At 42.2% G+C, this 18,719-nt stretch overlaps 1 protein-coding gene across 1 annotated transcript; it reads left to right on the plus strand.

Moving 5' to 3' along the window:
- Positions 1-17,296: 17,296 nt before the first annotated feature.
- LOC141089222 (taste receptor type 2 member 40-like) lies at positions 17,297-18,274 on the plus strand. The gene has a single exon (XM_073575544.1). It carries the CDS (start codon positions 17,297-17,299, stop codon positions 18,272-18,274), a length of 978 nt encoding a protein of 325 aa, XP_073431645.1.
- The last annotated feature ends 445 nt before the right edge of the window (positions 18,275-18,719 follow it).

An 18,719-nucleotide genomic window follows, 5' to 3' on the forward strand; every position in this document is an offset into this window, starting at 1 on the left:
AAGAAAAAAAAAACTATTCACTTCTCCCCATTTTCCTTTTGCTCTGATCTCTGCAGCGTATGTTCTGAAGCTCCACATAGTGGTCATGATGTGGTAACATCACTGTACCTGCTAAGCTGAATCTCACTGTGTAATTTTTGTTTTCAATTGAATAAATACAGGTGCGTCTCACAAAATTAGAATATCATCAAAAAGTTAATTTATTTCAGTTCTTCAATACAAAAAGTGAAACTCATATTATATAGTCATTACAGAAAAACCCACAATGGTCACAGAAATAACTTGAATTTGGCAAAAATAATAATAAATCCAAAATCTATTTCAAGTGTTTACTTCTATAATATAACAAGGCACTGTGAATAACAAAAATAGCAAGAATACACTATGAAAGAGACAAGTGGTGTACATAACAGCAGAAGAAGCTATATTATAAGGGACGGCACCCTATATAACTACAGAGGATGGTACGTAATAAGGGACGGTGTTATAAATAATAAAAGAGAAAACTATATAACTAAGAACTGTGCTATACATAATAAGTGAGTACACTATATGCTAAGGTACTTTTCTATACATAATAAGAGAGTACACTATATACTAAGGGACTGTGCCATACATAATAAGTGAGTACACTATTTAATAAGGGACTGTGCTATACATAATAAGGTTGCATTTCTGTACCTGTGTGCAGTGTTGGTGTGCTGCCCGCTTTTACAGACACATTGAGCATGTCCTATTCTGATCCTCAAAATCGGATCAGAACAGGGCATACTCTGACCCTTATGGATCTCATTCTCAGCTCCATTATTTTCACAGATGCGTGAATGGACCTATAAAACTTGAGAAGTCAATGTGCAGTCCGATAAAAAAATCTGGAAGCTCATGGACATTTCACACAAATGTGTAGAATAAGGGATTTTACTGTTAACATTATCAATCCAAGTCATACAGTGCAGATAGAGAATAATATCTACATCCAGGCACTTTCTGCTGACATCTCATCTAATATGAGCCATTTTCTGCTGCTTCTTCTCCATCTGGTCAGACCTTCATGTTGACATCTTCCAGCCACAACTCATCTTGTCACAATGGTCATCAACAGCCGTGAAAATAACAAGGTCACATACTGAGGGTACAGTCGCCACAGAGGTACTGTACCTCCTCCTGAAGTGTGGTACCCCACTTTCCAGGTAAGGTGGAGACACCTGTCCACACTCCAACACTCACATCCCACACACACTAGTAGTGTAGCAGAGCACCCTTTGTGGCTCCCTGCTTGGAACACGAAGAGTGCTGGGAGGTGGGTGGAGCTTAGGCTGCACAAGAGAGTGGGAGAATGTTAGGAAGTGGTCAGTTGGTGAGAGGAGATCCCCAGAGAGGGATGGAGTGAAAGCAAGTGCTGCAGCCGACTGCTGTGAGTTGGAGCTGCAGGCACGGGAAGGAGCAAGAGAAAGCCTGATTCTTCAGAAGGAAGATAGATTAGTATGGATCATGGGGAGAAGAGAACTGAGGACAAGGGTGAGAGCAGAGCCCTTCCTTAAGTTAAAGCGCATGGTCCAGAGACCGGTACCCGAGGCTGTAAGGAAACTGATGTTCCTGCAACAGAAACCAGAGGAATAGGAGTTGTCATCACTTTATTCCCATTTAAGACTCGGGGGCACAATAGCAACGTGTGTGAGCCGGGACATGGTAGTAGGAAGTCCCCGAAGTGGGCTACAGCTGTCTGCCGTATGAGTGGAGTTCTAAGTAACATCTGGAAGGAGGAACTTGAGTTTAATTCACAACTACAAGTACTTCAGTTTAAGTGGTGGTGAGGAGACGTTCAGAGAAGGCACATGTTGGCGGAGTGTTGGAACGGTGTACTTTATCTTGCTTGGGAGTTGGCTGGACCCCTGACCTGGAGGACACGGCACTGAAGCGGGCATCTGTGTGCACCAGACTGTGAGTAAAGCTTATGGAACTGCACGCCCTTGTGTCCTCCACTTATTATTGCGCCACTCGTCCAGCCCTGCTACATCTCTGTGCCTAACACTACACCATCTTCCTCAACATCTATTACTACTGCCCTGGGACTACAGCTCCAACTGTGAGGAACTTCAACATCATTGCTGCACCACAACATCTGTCCCAGAGATGCAACCCTGCAGCGCTGGTCAAACTGACCAGAAACCACAGGTGGCATCACAAATCATCACAATAACTTTATCCCCATCACTCTACCCCTTTTACATTGACTGCCTGAGGCCACGGATAGGGTCACTGTAAGAGAATGGTCAGACATAATATACTGAGCAGCCATGATGAGTCAGGCAGCCATCTTGTCGAAAGTTAGAGAAGATTCAACTTTTACAAAAGAGCTAATAAAATGTGCTAAATGGAGGATGGAAAATGAGATCATTTCTCCTACCAACCTCAGTAGATGTGCATAGAGGAAGATTGGATCACTAGGGGAATAGGGTTACCAAATATATGGTCAATGTGTGTTTATGTGATATTGTTGGTAGAGAGAGAAGAATCATTAAAATGTCAAATGCATGAATTTATGGATAAAGTCTGAAAGCAGTGATAAGATTTTAGTACAGTAGCCATTGATACCAATGACTTATGGGTTTTAGTGCTGCTTGGAGAAACGTTAATTAATATCTTCGTATTATGTCATTATATTCTCTGTTCTAAACCACGTTTCTCTAGAATTATCATGAAAACGCCTTAGAATTATAATGTAAAATGCCCTCTGCAGCAAAATGCAGCTTTCTTTGTTCTCATAATGTATAAGAAGCACCTGTTACTGTTGCTTGTTGCCATTCCATCGCCATCATGCCACTGTGCCTCACTATGGCCAGGGCACAGAGCCTTATCACCGCTAGACCTCCTAGCAAATCTCTTCCCATCTGAATTCCTGTTTTTGCCCGCATATTTCAACTTCTCTGATTGTCCATTCTGTTCTGCCGTGTATCTCAGAATAAACTTCAACCTCAGCTTCAAGAAGAATTGTCTCCAGTTTTGTTCGGCTCTTCCAGCTCTCTCAGTAAGAACTTTCTCTTACAGTCACTGCCACTGTGACATCTCCCATTGAAATAAACAGGCCCGGCGCGAGTACCCCACGGCCTCTGGGGCGAGTCATATACATACTTGTGCCTCCCCACTGAATACAGATATATACCCCACCATTAAAAATATAAAGTGATAAGCAGCGCTGTACCTCCCATTAACCATATTCTCTGCCACCCAATAATATAAATTATTCAGTCTCTGACTCTCCCCAATTAACTGTAAGGCTATGTCCACATGGAAAATATGCAAGGTTTTACAGTGCGAGTAAAGTGAATGAGATCCCAGAAGTCTCATGCACACGTTGCCAATTTTTTCCTTGCTGATTGGCAGCAAATTAAAATCTACATAACGTCAATTCTTGCAATGTATTTCACACATACTAATGGGTGGGGGAAAATATGTAACAAAAGCGTGTCAAAAAGGTTGCAAAAAATAAATGTGTTTTGCGCAGCATTTTTCCTGCAAACACATAAGGATATGTAGCAGAATTTTCCCCTGCTAATTATGAACGTGTGCACATAGCCTTAAGCCCCCGTTACACATAGCGATATCGCTAGCAATATCGCTGTAAAGTCACCGATTTTGTGACGTAGCAGCGATATTGCTAGTGATATCGCTATGTCTGATACTTACCTCCAACCGGCTCCCCTGCTGCTCATCGCTGGTCGCGTGAGAACGTCCTGGACCATTTCTCGTCGGGTGCTTCCTACTGGGCTTCCTGTGGCGCCAACGAGCGACGTGTGGACGCGGGCGGGAGGACGTCAGGATCGCCTCGTCTGACAGGTAAGTAGCGACCCCTGACCCCTGCTATGTCGCTGGTGAGATCTGCCTGTGTGGCAGCTCACTAGCGACCACTTAGCGATGCACCAGCGATCCATATCGTTGTCGGGATCGCTGGTGCATCGCTAAGTGTAACGGCACCCTTAGTCTTTGTCCTGTGTCGTTCTGTGAGGGATCTCACAGGGGAAGGGGGGAGATGACTTCGCTCACCTCGGGGGAGGGGAGAGAAAGACTCAGCAGGGATCGGCTCTCTGGCACCACCACTTGCTCCAGGTCAGTCAGGGAACTTCACTGAGGGCAAATGACCAGTCCAGGCTGGGGATATATATATTTAAACCTCCCAGCCATCACTGCCAGAGTTTGTCACTAAAGCAATACGGTATTCTGCCACCAGTTCCTCGTTCGACATAAGCCTCGTCCGACCAGAATACAACCCGTGTAGTGTACAATTGACAAACCGAGCGTGCGGACGTGGGGATTTATGAATCGAGATAAAAGAGCAGCCCAAGATTAATTTTATATTTAATCACCGAAAAGGCGCACTAGAAATATACAGGTATATACAGTATTTACAAAAACAATATGCAGGTATACAGTCACAAGTGTTGTACAAGGATAGGGTATAGATAGGTTGCAATTACTGTGTTATGTAGCATGTGACCACAGGGAGGCACTGATAGATCACAGGTCCAAATCTTAGTTACAGGCTTTCCTGGCTGTGTCAGCTAACGTATCCCCCGGCCATTAAAAAAACTAAGCTAAAAATGAGAAGTTGTCTCTTACCTCCTAGGCTGTCCACTCCCACACTTTATGCCCACCCCTGGGCTTGTGCAGTCTCTCCCCTCCAACATCGGACAGTATGATTTTCTGCCTAGAACCGTGGAGGTTTCTAACTTTCCACTCTAAGCTCTGATTGAAATGGCAGCAATGCCACCAGATTCTGCTGGATTTTGTCTGCGCATAGAGACCAAATTTGCCTACCGTATGCAATTCCGGTTAGCTATGCTTTATAACTCCATAATGCAGGTGGCTAAATAATATGGGTGCATGGGGAAAGGAATGCCGATTCAGATTATGTGCTTGGCTAGAGATATTGCATTCTGTTATTATAGGTCATTTTCCAGATTCAATGCCTCAGAGCCTGCTGTGACTTGTTGTACGCGCTGTCTCCATGTGCTTCAGTCAGTTTGCCTGTAGCTGCATTAGCTCACACCTTGGTGCTAATTTGTGGGGACCAAGCTCCAAAGAGTTTTAATTAACCCCTTCACGACCTTTGACGCCACGTAGGCGTCATGAAAAGTCGTGCCAGAACGACCCATGACGCCTATGTGGCGTCATGACTTTAAAGCCCCCCTGCGGGTCGGGTGACCTAGGTCACTGAAAGGTCACCCGACCCGCAGATACAGGGGGTTTTGTTCTTTGCCACAGGGGGCGTGGCTTCGCCCCCACGTGGCTACGATCGCTCTGATTGGCTGTTAAAAGTGAAACAGCCAATCAGAGCGATAGTAATATTTCATCAATGAAAATTGATGAAATATTACAGTCCAGCCATGGCCGATGCTGCTGTAGCATCGGACATGGCTGGAGACACCGATTCCACCCCCCCCACCGGCGATCGCCCCCCCGCAACTGAATGACAGCGGCGATCTGCCGCCGCTGTCATCATCTGCCCCCCTCCCATTCCCTCTGCTCCCCGCCAGCTTCCGATAACCCCCTCACCCCATCTCACCTCCCCCGGCACCTTCTAAGTCCCCCTGTCGCTCCCGGTGTCCGGCGGGTCCGGTTCATGGGCGCCGCCATCTTGAAAATGGCGGGCGCATGCGCAGTGCGCCCACCCGAATCTGCCAGCTGCAGATTCCATTCTTTCATTTTGATCACTCTCACAGTGATCAAAATGAAAGAAAAAGTAACTAAACCCCCCCGATTATCACCCCCATAGGTAGGCACAACTAATAAAGTAAAGAAAATATTTTTATTTTTATTTTTCCATTAGGGTTAGGGTTGAAAAGAGGGTTAGGGTTAGGGTTGAAAAGAGGGTTAGGGTTGGAAAGAGGGTTAGGGTTGGAAAGAGGGTTAGGGTTAGGGTTGGAAAGAGGGTTAGGGTTGGAAAGAGGGTTAGGGTTAGGGTTGGAAAGAGGGTTAGGGTTGGAAAGAGGGTTAGGGTTGGAAAGAGGGTTAGGGTTGGAATTAGGGTTAGGGTTGGAATTAGGGTTAGGGTTGGAATTAGGGTTAGGGTTGGAATTAGGATTAGAATTAGGGTTAGGGTTGGATTTAGGGTTAGGCTTGTGGTTAGGGATGTGTTAGGGTTAGGGCTGTGGTTAGGGGTGTGTTGGGGTTAGGGTTGGAGTTAGAATTGAGGGGTTTCCACTGTTTAGGCACATCAGGGGGTCTCCAAACGCGACATGGTGCAACCATTGATTCCAGCCAATTTTGCGTTCAAAAAGTCAAACGGTGCACCCTCCCTTCCAAGCCCTGACATGTGCCCAAACAGTGGTTTACCCCAACATGTGGGGTATCAGCATACTCAGGAAAAATTGCACAACAACTTTTGGGGACTAATTTCCCGTGTTACCCTTGGGAAAATAAAAAATTGTGGGCTAAAAAATCGTTTTTGTGGAAAAAAATGATTTTTTTATTTTCACGTCTCTGCATTATAAACTTCTGTGAAGCACTTGGGGGTTCAAAGTGCTCACAACACATCTTACATACGTTCCTTGGAAGGTCTAGTTTCCAAAATGGGGTCACTTGTGGGGGGTTTCCACTGTTTAGGCACATCAGGGGCTCTGCAAACGTAATTACGATCGCAGACTATTCCATCAAAGTCTGCATTTCAAAACGTCACTACTTCCATTCCGAGCCCTGACGTGTGCCCAAACAATGGTTCCCCCCCCACATATGGGATACCAGCGTACTCAGGACAAACTGGACAACAACTTTTGGGGTCCAATTTCTCCTGTTACCCTTGTGAAAATAAAAAATTGAGAGCTAAAAAATCATTTTTTGAGGAAAAAAAAAATTATTTTTTATTTTCATGGCTCTGCGTTATAATCTTCTGTGAAGCACTTGGGGGTTCAGTGTGCTCACCACACATTTAGGCAACTTCCTTATGGGGTCTAGTTTCCAAAATGGGGTCACTTGTGGGGGGTTTCCACAGTTTAGATACATCAAGGGCTCTGCAAATGTAACATGATGCCCGCAGACCATGCCATCAAAGTCAGCATTTCAAAATGTCACTACTTCCCTTCCGAGCCCTGACGTGTGCCCAAACAGTGGTTACCCCCCACATATGGGGTACCAGCGTACTCAGGACAAACTGTACAACAACTTTTGGGGTCCAATTCATCCTGTTACTGTTGTGAAAAAAAATTGCGGGCTAAAAATCTTTTTTTTTTTTGAGGAAAAAAAATGATTTTTTATTTTCATGGCTCTGCGTTATAAACTTCTGTGAAGCACTTGGGGGTTCAAGGTGCTCACCACACATCTAGATAAGTTCCTTGGGGGGTCTAGTTTCCAAAATGAGGTCACATGCCAGGGGTTTCTACTGTTTAGGCACACAGGGGCTCTGCAAATGTAACATGACACGCTCAGACCATGCCATCAAAGTCAGCATTTCAAAATGTCACTACCTCCCTGCTGAGCCCCGACGTGTGCCCAAACAGTTGTCCCCCCCCACATATGGGGTACCAGTTTACTCAGGACTAACTGTACAACAACTTTTGGGGTCCAATTTATCCTGGTACCCCTGTGAAAATAAAAAATTGCGGACTAAAAATATTTTTTTTAAGAAAAAAAAATATTTTTTATTTTCACGGCTCTGCGTTATAAACTTCTGTGAAGCACCTGGGGGTTCAAAGTGCTCACTATGCATCTAGATAAGTTCCTTAGGGGGTCTAGTTTCCATACTGGGGTCATTTGTGGGGGAGCTCCAAAGTTTAGGCACACAGGGGCTCTCCAAACACGACATGGTGTCCGCTAACGATTGGAGCTAATTTTCATTTCAAAAAGTCAAATGGCACTCCTTCCCTTCTGAGCCCTGCCGTGCGCCCAAACAGTGGTTCCCCCCCACATATGGGGTACCAGCGTACTCAGGAAAAACTGGACAACAACTTTTGTGGTCCAATTTCTCCTGTTACCCTTCTGAAAATAAAAAATAGCGTGCTAAAAAATCTTTTTTGAGGAAAAAAAATGATTTTTTATTTTCACTGCTCTACGTTATAAACTTTTGTGAAGCACTTGGGGGTTCAAAGTGCTCCCTACACATCTAGATAAGTTCCTTAAGGGGTCTAGTTTCCAAAATGGGGTCACTTGTGGGGGAGCTCCAATGTTTAGGTACACAGGGGCTCTCCAAACGCGACATGGTGTCCGATAACGATTGGAGCGAATTTTCCATTCAAAAAGTCAAATAGCGCTCCTTCACTTACGGACCCGGCCGTGCGCCCAAAGAGTGGTTTATGACCACATATAAGGTATCTGTGCACTCAGGAGAAATTGCCCAACACATTTTAGGATCCATTTTATCCTGTTGCCCATGTGAAAATGAAAAAACTGAGACCAAAAGAAAATTTTTGTGAAAAAAAAGTACTTTTTTTTTTTTTACCGATCAATTTGTGAAGCACCTGGGGGGTTCAAAGTGATCACTATGCATGTAGATAAGTTCCTTGGGGGGTCTAGCTTCCAAAATGGGGTCACTTGTGGGGAAGCTCCAGTGCTTAGGCGCACAGCGACTCTCCAAACGCGACATGGCAAGCGCTAAATATTCCAGCATATTTTCCATTCAAAAAGTCAAATGTGCTCCTTCCCTTCCGAGCCCTGCCGTGCGCCCAAACAGTGGTTTATGACCACATATGAGGTATCAGTGTAATCAGGAGAAATTGCCCAACAAATTTTTGGATCCATTTTATCCTGTAGCCCATGTGAAAATGAAAAAAATTAATGATAAAAGAAAATTTGTGGTGCAAAAAATAAAATGTCCATTTTTTCCTTCCACGTTGCTTTAGTTCCTGTGAAGCACCTGAAGGGTTAATAATCTCCTAGAATGTAGTTTTGAGTAGCTTGAGGGGTGCAGTTTTTAGAATGGTGTCACTTTTGGGTATTTTCTGCCATATAGACCCCTCAAAGTGACTTCAAATGTGAGGTGGTCCCTAAAAAAAATGGTTTTGTAAATATTGTTGTAAAAATGAGAAATCGCTGGTCAACTTTTAACCCTTATAACTTCCTAACAAAAAAAAAAATTGTTTCCAAAATTGTGCTGATGTAAAGTAGACATGTGGGAAATGTTATTTAGTATCTATTTTGTGTCACATCACTCTCTGGTTTAACAGAATAAAAATTCAAAATTTGAAAATTGCGAAATTTTCAAAATTTTTGCCAAATTTCTGTTTTTTTCACAAATGAAAGCAAAAATTATCGACCTAAGTTTACCACTAACATGAAGCCCAATATGTCACGAAAAAACATTCTCAGAATCATCGCTAAGATGCGTTGAAGTGTTCCAGAGTTATTACCTCATAAAGGGACACTGGTCAGAATTGCAAAAAATGGCCAGGTCATTAAGGTCAAAATAGGCTGGGTCATGAAGGGGTTAAAGAAAACATTGTATTGCTTTTTATGGCCTGGGGGAATACCAAGGTGGGGGCACATTCCAGGAGGGACATCTCCGTCGTCTCTCAAACTTCCCCATTCTTTATAATTACTTGATAGCATCATAATGAATTTGGGGGTAGTATTAGACATTATCAGATACTGAGCATTCTCTGCCACCTCCCCATTTATTACAAGTACCTGACAGCGTCTTCTCCCACCTTTCAATTCATTATAAAGTGACCTATACACCTTGCTGCTTCTCAATAAATTTTAAGTCCCCAATAGCATTACAATAAATAGTGAGATGGGGAGAACACTATTAGGGGCTTAGCAGTCTCCTCCACCACCCAATTCATTTTCCATCCATGTCCAATATCCTTCTCCCCCTCCTCCATTCAAAAGTTCATTATAAGTCCCCCTAACTCCCATCCCGATCCCCCTCATTCCTCATTGTCCTCCTCCCCCTACCCCCACATCGATCAATGTCCTCTCCACCACCCTGATTATTGCTGTAATGATCCAGGCCGGGTTTTGTTTCGTCTCTCCTTTCCCGGTGTGGTCATGCCAGGGGTTAATTTTCCCGGCTGCGTTCCGGTGTCAGGTTTACTATATATCTGTGCTGCAACCTGTGTGCAGTGCAAGTTATATTGCTTGCCTTCGGCGTGTGTAGCTGGCTCTGGTGAATTCCTGATTTGTCCTGCTGTGTATGCCTGACCCTACCTGTGTCTGTTTACTTTTCTTCTGCCTGCCCCTGCTCCTTATCTCTCTGTGTGTTTGGATTCCCTGGTTTTTGACTTTGGCTCACCCCTGACTTGATTTGTCTCTCCCTTTTGATACCACTGCTACTGATCGGTACTGACCTGTTTCTCTCTCCTGACACAGTGTTTTGGATTTTCCCCTTTGTACTACATTACTCTCTGGTTACAACTTGGCTCTCTGCCTATTCTGCTGCCACCTAGTGGTTGTTTCGCTGTGTTGCTGCTGGTCTGCTTGTGAGCTGGATATTCAACTCTCTCTCATCTCTGCTGCCATCTAGAGGAGTTGGTGTCCTCTGTTTTAACCCACCGTAACACAGCGTGATAATTGCCCTATCCACAGGAGTTTGTATGTTCTCCCCGTGTTTGCGTGGGTTTCCTCCAGGTACTCCGGTTTCCTCCCACATTCCAAAGACATACTGATAGGGAATTTAGATTGTGAACCTCATCAGGGACAGTGATGATAATGTGTGCAAACTGTAAAGCGCTGCGGAATATGTTAGCGCTGTGTAAAAATAAAGATTATTATTATTATCCACCACCTCCATCATTGTTTTCTCCACCACCCCATCTTTGCCTTCTCCTCCACTTCCATCATTGCTCTCATAAACCACCCTAATCATTTTCTTCTCCTCCACCTAAATCATTGCTTTCTCCAACATCCTCATGATTGCCCTCTCCACCACCTCCATCATTGCCCTCTCCACAATTACCTCCATCATTGCCCTCTTCTCCACCATCTCCATCATCGCCCTCTCCCTCACCACCTCCATCATTGCCCTCTCCACCATCTTCACTATTGCCCTCTCCACCACCTTCCTCATTGCCCTCTCCACCATCTCCTTCATTGCCCTCTCCACCACCTCCATCATTGCCCTCTTCTCCACCATTTCTATCATTGCCCTCTCCCTCACCACCTCCATCATTGCCTCTCCGCCATCTTCACCATTGCCCTCTCCACCACCTCCATCATTGCCCTCCCCCAAGTATTGTTAAAAAAAAACACAGCACCACTCACCTTGCACATTCCCCGCAGCATCATTGTCGCCGGCAGCTTCCTCTCTAACACTGCCACTCGCTGAATGCTGATGTCATCCAGCCACGTGTCTATGTCAGACCAAAAGCACTGTGCAGGAAGCAGAGGACAGATCCCTGCAGCTGAGCTCCACTGCCATTTTCTCGTGTAGGCAGTGGAGCTGCAAGTGTTGCTACCTGCCTGCTGCACATGAGGGCAATCTGGCTATGGACCCCCCGAATCCTCTGGGCCAGAGAAACAGGCCAGATTTCCCTATTATTAGCCACCTTGTAGGGTTTTCCCTCCTCCTCTAGGCTCTGGTGCAGCTGCACAAGATGCACCAGTGGTTTGTCTGCCTGTGCACTTGCACATCACCATACTGCTCTGCACACACACAGCTTCATACCCAGTGCACACTGCGCTACTAATGCCAACACATCATAAGCCTGCAAACTGATTGCACACAGTCCTATACACTATACACAGTCCCACCCACTGCTGCACACAGTTCTACAAACCCTGTGTACATCACCACACATCCTGTGACCTTGTCAACACACAAGTCCTATACCGGAGTGCTGGGCGCTACCACTTCATCCCACAAGTCCCATAGAATGCAACAAGTTTTTGACCACTCCCACTTCATGGGACACGGAACCACAGTCTGTGCGTATGTTCACCTGGACCATGGGATAGTCCATGGTGTCGTTATAGCACATTTCTTCCTTTTCATGCATTTATATACCATACTAGCTGAAGAGCCCGGCATTGCCTGGGCATAGTAACCAACTGTCGTTAGTTATAACAAATTATAATGACTATATTGCACATAAAAACATTTCACATCATATATTCAACACTACAGATTTGCAACACAAATTAACTAAACGATTACCCAAGTATTGATAGTATTTTGTTTTCAACTCATTCAAGAGCCTTTTGATAAACAACATTTTTGGTTTTTCCTTTCGGTGCAAAGATGAACAGATTTTTGGCAGTTCCAACTCTTGAACAGACCACATAAAGCTGACCATGAGAAAAGCATGGAGATTGCAAATCGATCCCTACTACTTTCAAGGACTGTCCCTGAGCATTGTTAATGGACATTGCAAATAGCAGTTGAACTAGAAACTGGAGGCGTTTAAAATCAAAAAACAAATCAGATGGAATGAGTGGAATTCTTGGAATGAAAATGTCCTCTCCTTTGGCACATCCTGTTTCTGAGCTGTGTATCTAACCCTATCCTGTGTGATAATGTCTGCTGAGCTGAATACCTTATCCTCTCCTGTGTGATACTTTCTGCTGAGCTGTGTATCTAATCCTATCCTGTGTTACTGACTGCTCAGCCGTGTATCTAATCCTATCCTGTATGATACTGACTGCTAAGCAGTGTATTTAATCCTATCCTGTGTGATACCGTCTGCTGAGCCGTGTAGCTAAACCTATCCTGTGTGATACTGACTGCTGAGCCATGTGTCTAATCCTCTCCTGTGTGATACTGACTGCTGAGCTGTGTATCTAATCCTATCCTGTGTGATACTGACTGCTGAGCCATGTATCTAATCCTATCCTGTGTGATACTGACTGCTGAGGCGTGTACCTAATCCTATCATGTGTGTTACTGACTGCTGAGCCGTGTATCTAAAACTATTCTGTGTGATACTGTGTGCTGAGCTGTGTATCTAATCCTATCCTGTGTGATACTGTCTGCTGAGCCATGTATCTATTCCTATCCTGTATGATACTGACTGCTGAGCTGTGTATCTAATCCTATCCTGTGTGATACTGACTGCTGAGCTGTGAATCTAATCCTATCCTGTCTGACACTGACTGCTGAGCCATGTATCTAATGCTATCCTGTGTGATACTGACTGCTGAGCAGTGTATCTAATCATATCCTGTGTGATACTGACTGCTGAGCCGTGTATCTAACCCTATCCAGTGTGATACTGAGTGTTGAGGTGTGTACCTAATCCTATCATGTGTGTTACTGACTGCTCAGCCGTGTATCTAATCCTATCTTGTGTGATACTGACTGCTGAGCCGTGTATCTAATCCTATCCTGAGTGGTGCTGACTGCAGAGCTGTGTATCTAATTCTATCCTGTGTGATACTGACTGCTGAGCCATGTATCTAATCCTATCCTGTGTGATACTGGGCTCCCCCTGCAGTCTGTGTCAGAGGGTAGTCTGTGTTGGCACCGTAATAAATGGTGTTATTTCCAGCTTTACAGAAGGACAATAACACCATAGAAATGATAAGAATAATAGGCCAAATTGTTTGGTGAATTGGAATGCATGGGGTTAAAATTTCACCTCACAACATAGCCTATGACGCTCTCGGGGTCCAGACGTGTGACTGTGCAAAATTTTGTGGCTGTAGCTGCGAAGGTGCAGATGCCAATACCGGACATACACACATACATACATACACTTTTTCCCCATTATGTACCTAGGGGCAAAATTGTTTGCTGAATTGGAACGTGCGAGGTTAAAATTTCACCTTACAACATAGCCTATGACGCTCTCGGGGTCCAGACGTGTGACTGTGCAAAATTTTGTGGCTGTAGCTGCGACGGTGCAGATGCCAATCCCGGACATACACACACACACATACACACACACATTTAGCTTGATATATTCAGAAATATATGAAATATATGTTATTCTTACCAAAATACATATATCCTTTGCACTTTTTAGCAAATTAAAAGGGTCAATTATAATGGTATAATTATATCAAGCTGTTATTTTTGGGATGCTGAATAATTTCAATTTCAATAATTATCCCCAAGATAATGCCATATCTCCTAATTACAGGAGGGTATAGTGTCTGTCAACATAAATAGCATTCACAGTTCAACAAATTGTAAGAGCAAATTAAACATATGATCAGAGATGACACAGACATCGTTATGGTAAGTGACCTCAATGTATAACCACAAAATGGATTCATTGTAAAATTATATTTTGTTATCTATACCTATACAGTATGTTTGTTTGGTAGTCATATTAACCTAAGAGCATGTGGGTGGCCTTACACACTACAGAAAAGCTCTCGGATTGAACATTTGGTGTTGTCTAGATTTTTTTTTTTTATTGAGAACACACTTTTTATGAGGAAACCAATATAAACAGACATGAGATAAAGAAAATGCTTGCGTCTGGATAGTTATTATATCGATGTCCAAATTGCAGCTTAAGACATAAAACAAACATCATTTCTAGTAAAATCATAACTATTAATAATGGCTAATATAAAATGCTTATCCAGACACATTAATAGTATCTGGCTATCTTCCAGATGAAATGACAGAGATAAGTAATTTTGTCTGTTAGGGATATAACCAAAAACTTTTAAGCCATTTCTGCAACATTTTATTAAATGTGACTGCGTTCCACAGAATGAAAAAAAATTAAGATCAACAATGATTTTTAGGTTAGCAAAAGCAACATAATTTGCAATTACTGAGCAAAATATTATAATCGATTGCTTGACAAACAGGTTGGGAACGATTGACCAATAATTGACTTCCTATGTTGGGTCAAAGAACCCTTATGTCAAACACGAAACCATTAGATGCTCACAGACAGCACATGTTCATATTCCACTGCATCTCATCTAATAAGGCATTTGGTACATGAGTTTAGGACAAACCTCAGACTCATCAGCCTGAACTTTGTTACAATTCATTGTTCTGTTTTCAGCAGTGCTCTGTAAAAGCTCACAATATCATTGTCGTTATAAAGGACATCAAGAGCCGGTATCTAACTGACACCAATAGACATGAAGTGTATTTTTGCATTTTATATTGTATAACAAAATATATTTAAAAAAGAACAAATTTCTTTCTTCTCTTTTAATAATCTCCTGCGGTCTTTTCATCTGATTTATATAGTCTGAATCGTCTTGATTTTAGACAATTTGTGATAAGTAGATGCATAGTACACTATTAGGTCGTGAGTTTTAACGTTTTTTTAATTTTATATTTACAATTGTGTTCTCCACTTTGGATATATTTTGGAATTATTTATACTTTGTGATTTACACTTCTTTTCTAGCTATATTTTACATATTATTTGAAAGTAGAGCAGATGCTGTATTGTCCCAACCCACCAATACTCCCGTTCACCCACTGTATAAAAACTTGCACAACTGGTAATTGGGAGCAATCCCTTTATTATCATAAATTCCAAGGGAGTGGGTTTAGGGCAAGTGGTTGGTCTCTTGATAGATCCTTGCATATGCCATGGCATAATAAAATAGATGGACTTATGAGCTACACCTTTTCAACTCATGAAGTGAGTCATGTTAAAAGTAATTTCCGAAAGGGTTTTCATCACTAAAATATTTAGAAAGAGTTTTTTCTCCATTAGACATGGTGCATTCCTCCTGAGTTCATCAAGCAACATTTACATTTCTTGATTAACCCTTCATCAGGAACAATGGATCTGACAGGCGCAGCTCTTCTACTTTCATTTCTCCCTTCTCACCAGATTTTCAGGAAACCCCCTCCCTCTAGATAGTCTCCTGGCTCTAGCTGCTGTGTGAAACCTGATACCACAGTTGGTCGGCAGAGCTTCAGGAAGGAAGATATAGCTGTGCTGGCTTCTCAGGCTCATTGGTCCCGAACACATCACACTTTATAAGGTTGGTATGTAATGTTTTTAGTTATTACTATTGTTTATTTAGCTAGTTTTATGAATGGAGAGAGAAAGGTTTGTGAATATTTCATATAAATAAGGCAGATTTTCTTACAAATGAAAGTGTACTTCTCTGGAGTTTTGAAATTTGTGTATATCAAAGTTATTACTTTTATGTTGAGTAAATGGGTTTGTTTTGCACCTGATAATGTGTAGTCTCTTTTATTACATCCCTATGAAGGTCTCTGATCACATTTAGATCACTGAAATTGAGAAAATTAGATATTCTAGGCATTTTTCTAGCCTGCGCTTGACAGGCACATTGTTCCATTACGAGTTAGTGCGAATATTGTTCCTGACGGAGGGTTAAGGTTTATTTTGGGGTTTAATGTGTTTGTGTGTTCTTTATGATGTCTCTTTTGTTTTTTGCATATCGTGTATTATAATTTCAGCCATACACTTTATGATGTCAGTCAAACTCTGATTTGGCTTCTAGATATTCTTCCCAACCTCCATAAACACATGTGCACTTTGTCCTGATTGAGGAGATGGGAGACACCAGCTGTCAGATACCACTGGTGGCAGCTTTATCTTCCATTGAAAAAAAGAGGATCGGGCGTATTGGAACCCAATAACACAATCCTTTCCTCCAATATTTGCCATTGGGCTAGGTGCAGGAATATCGGATAAAACTCGGGCATGCAGAATATTTTTCCTCTGAGTGGCTTGGTCTTAGGAAAAATCTGACATGCACAGCTCCATAGAATAATATTGATCACAGTGCGATCTGATATTCTGTTGGATCACAATCGGACTGAATATACAGCCATGTGCATGAGCTCTTAGGGGAAATTCAGGACAACCTTGTACTCATTAGATTAGAGGGTTTGGCCTCCATTAATCTGATCTCTATGACCACCATAAGGCCGGTATCAGTATTTGTAAGCCAAAATCAGGAGTGGGTAAAAAATGTGGTGCACTTGGTTCTATTATACTTTTCCTCTGATTGTTCCTCTCCTGGTTTTGGCTTACAAATACTGAGGTAAAATACTGACCAAATACTAAATGTGTGAACATAGCCTTACTCTTACTTTATCAGGGTGAGATGTACCACTATGTTGTTTCAAAAGAAATAAATTCAGGCTTCTTTTCTCAAGATTGTACATAACAATCAAACATGTCCTCAAAAATTAAATATTTTCTTTATTATTATTATTATTATTATTATTATTATTATTTTTAATAATAATTATTATTAATATTTATATTAAACACATCATTACTTCCCTGGTGCTGTACATATGAATAATCATTGTATTATTTTTGTGCATTTCTTATTTGATCTTATATTATTATATATTGCTCTATTTCTTGTACAGAATTTTGTGTGTATCACAAAACCACAAAACAAGATATTTGGAAGATTTGGTAGTTTCTCAGCCCACTGAGAACTCTGGATATCTCTGATGCCCCCAGTTTTTATTTTGGCTTCCATGACCATATTAGGTGTCAGCACTTTGATGGGGATATTCACAAATTCCCTCATAATTGTGGTGAACATTACAGACAAAGTGAAGGGTAAGCCTCTCAGTCCATCAGACCTCATTCTAATTACTCTGAGCACATCTAATGTTATATTTCAGCTCATAATGCTGGCAAATGATTTCCTGAGCTTCCTTGATAGCGAGCTCTATTTTTCGGATGAGATTTACGCTCTATTTACTGTTATATTAAGCCTCCCTATTTATTCCAGCTTTTGGCTCACTGTTTGTCTCTCCGTGAACTATTGTCTTCAAATCGTCATATTCACCAATCCATATCTCATCCGAATCAAGTTTGCTGTCTCCAAATTAATACCACTACTTCTTTTGGCTTCAGTTTCCTTAGCAATGGTTACTGGTATACCTGCTGCATGGAACCTACACAGAGATCCTGAAAATGTAAATATGTCGAGTGATCAGGAGATGGAAATTTCAGTTCCTAAGCAGAATATTGCATATCTGATTCCTTGTAATGTTTTAAACTGCTCTCTTCCTTTAATACTGGTAGCAATTGCAAACGGAGTAATTGTAAAGTCACTTGTGATTCACAATTCAGACAGAAATACAAATGGAGATCTCAGTCAAAGAGCACAAGGTAGAGTTCGAGCAGCTAGAACCATAAGTGGTCTACTCATGCTCTACATATTCTTCTATGTTTCCGAAATCCTTATGTTTGTGGACGCCTTTCCTCCCAGCAGCCCTGGATTTTGCATCTGTTTGATCATAATCTACAGCTATTCTCCAGCACAGTCAATTGTTCTTATTTTTGGGAGCCCGAAACTAAAAAAAATCTCTTCAAGTTTACTCAGTGGAGTACATGGTTTTAAATGTCAAAAGGCAAAAAAATCCACTGTGATGTTCATTAAACTGAGGCATAAGAAGAACGTTCACTTTTCAGATTAAATGGCCACTGATGGGCTGACATATCTAGGCCTAACATTCGTGAAAAACGTAAACTCTCTAAAGAAATAAACTTAGAACTGCTTACTAAAAAGCTTTTTAATGAATTCCGTACATCTAGAGATAATGGGCTTTCTTGGTGGGGAAGAATCATGATGGTCAAGTCGTATATTTTCCCAAAAATCCTATACCTACTTCGCTCACTGACTTTAAAAATACCAACTTCCTCTCTCGCAAACCTTCAAGCCTCATTAAACTCCTTTATATGAAATAACAAAACACCTAGAATGGCCAAAAATATTCTATACAACCATAAATCTTATGGTGGAGCTGGTTCCCCAAATATTACGACCTATTACATTGCAAATTTAGTCAAACAAAGCTCATACTGGTGGCCTCATGATACGACACCAGCTTGGCATGAACTAGAACTGTTCTTTAATAATTA

The sequence above is a fragment of the Dendrobates tinctorius genome, unplaced genomic scaffold (assembly GCF_039654945.1).
Source record: "Dendrobates tinctorius isolate UK_male_01 unplaced genomic scaffold, ASM3965494v1 ptg000044l, whole genome shotgun sequence".
Lineage (NCBI taxonomy): Eukaryota > Metazoa > Chordata > Amphibia > Anura > Dendrobatidae > Dendrobates > Dendrobates tinctorius.

Coding starts and splice junctions, on each gene's coding strand:
- LOC141089222 (XM_073575544.1), top strand. CDS start 17,297: ATGCCCCCAGTTTTTATTTTGGCTTCCATGACCATATTAGGTGTCAGC.